The sequence below is a fragment of the Palaemon carinicauda genome, chromosome 5, assembly GCF_036898095.1.
Source record: "Palaemon carinicauda isolate YSFRI2023 chromosome 5, ASM3689809v2, whole genome shotgun sequence".
In the NCBI taxonomy this organism is placed as follows: domain Eukaryota; kingdom Metazoa; phylum Arthropoda; class Malacostraca; order Decapoda; family Palaemonidae; genus Palaemon; species Palaemon carinicauda.
In genome coordinates this window covers 190015698-190017200 of record NC_090729.1, presented here as the reverse complement: position 1 = coordinate 190017200, position 1503 = coordinate 190015698, and the positions used below count along the sequence as shown (strand labels likewise).

At 38.5% G+C, this 1503-nt stretch overlaps 1 protein-coding gene across 1 annotated transcript in view; it reads left to right on the top strand.

The window, feature by feature from the left end:
* LOC137641294 (golgin subfamily A member 6-like protein 25) overlaps positions 1-659 on the top strand; it is a 2853-nt gene extending 2194 nt beyond the window's left edge. The window contains exon 1 of the mRNA XM_068373722.1: positions 1-659. This exon is cut by the window's left edge and continues 2194 nt beyond it. Coding sequence (XP_068229823.1) covers positions 1-659 — 659 coding nt within the window.
* Positions 660-1503: the final 844 nt, after the last annotated feature.

Below are 1503 nucleotides of genomic sequence, written 5' to 3'. Positions count from 1 at the left end.
AAGGTGCGAACGGAGAAATGAAAGAAATGCAAGATCAGAAAACGGAACTAAACCAATTGAGAAGTCAAATAAACGAATTGAACAGAGAGAAAGAAGAACAAGAAGACCAGCGAGCTCAGATGGAGTCGGATTATCAAAATCTAGAAAAGGCCTACAATGAAAAACATCTGGAGATGGAAGAACTGAAACAATTATTAGAGGATCTTAACACTGAAAATAATGGACCGGAGGAACTGCAAGAGGGTCCAGTAAATGACTTAATAAATGAAATAGAAGAACTAAAAGCAGAGAACGAGGAACGGGTAAGGATGCAAGCTAAGATAGCGTCGGATTACGAAAATCTGAAGAACGAGTGCGACCAAAAAGACGATCAGTTAAAACGGCAGGAAAAGTTACTGGAACTTCTTAAGACTGGGAATAAGGGACCGAAAAAATTACAAAGGGATCAGGTAAATGTATGGAAAAAGAAAGTGGATGAATTGAATGCAGAGAAAGAAGAACGAGAGAAGCTGAACGCCAAGATAGTGTCCGATTACCAAAATCTGTTAAGGGAATGCGCCATGAAAGATCGCGAGATGGAGAGAAAGGAAAGGTTACTGGAGATTCTTAAAATTGAAAAGGAAGAAATTAAAAAGCAAAAGGAACAATTAAAAAATTAAGTTAACTGAATGGCGAAAAACAGGAAGAAATATCCAAGATGTGTTTAATCGGTCCTAGGCTCAGCTACCCGGCTTCAAGGACGTGGAATACCCTACTGGATTTGCTCTGCAGAGGGAAAAACCTTGTCTTTTCCTAGTATGCTATGTTCCCTGGTGGAGTCGTACAGGGGCTTCATCAGGTGTGAACAAACGGTCAGATATCTGGATCTATTCTTTCGGATACCAACCTTCGGGTGGTTCTGTTGGAATAATCTAGAAGACTGGCTATGCAGAGGGGAGGAGATAAAGGTTCTTCTAGTATGCAGTCAAGTCCTTATAGGGGAACTACGGAAATTAGGCTGGGAGGGGGACCATAAGCAGAAAAAAAAAGAAAATATAAAAAAAGGAAAAAAAAATACAAAAAAATATAAAAATTACGAACTCAATTGGAAGGATCAAATGGTTGGACGATGGACTAAGAAGAGGAAAAAGGAACTTTTCCTTGAGAAGGAAATATCCTTTGAAGTAGAAGTACAAGTCTACATAACATAAAGTATGAACTCAATTGGAAGGATCAAATGGTTGGACGATGGACTAAGAAGAGGAAAAAGGAACTTTTCTTTGAGAGGGAAATATCCTTTGAAGTAGAAGTACAAGTCTACTTCATAGGATAAAGTACGAACTCAATTGGAAGGATCAAATGGTTGGACGATGGAATAAGAAGAGGAAAAAGGAACTTTTCTTTGAGAAGGAAATATCCTTTGAAGTAGAAGTACAAGTCTACTTCATAGGATAAAGTACGAACTCAATTGGAAGGATCAAATGGTTGGACGATGGAATAAGAAGAGGAAAAAGGAACTTTTCC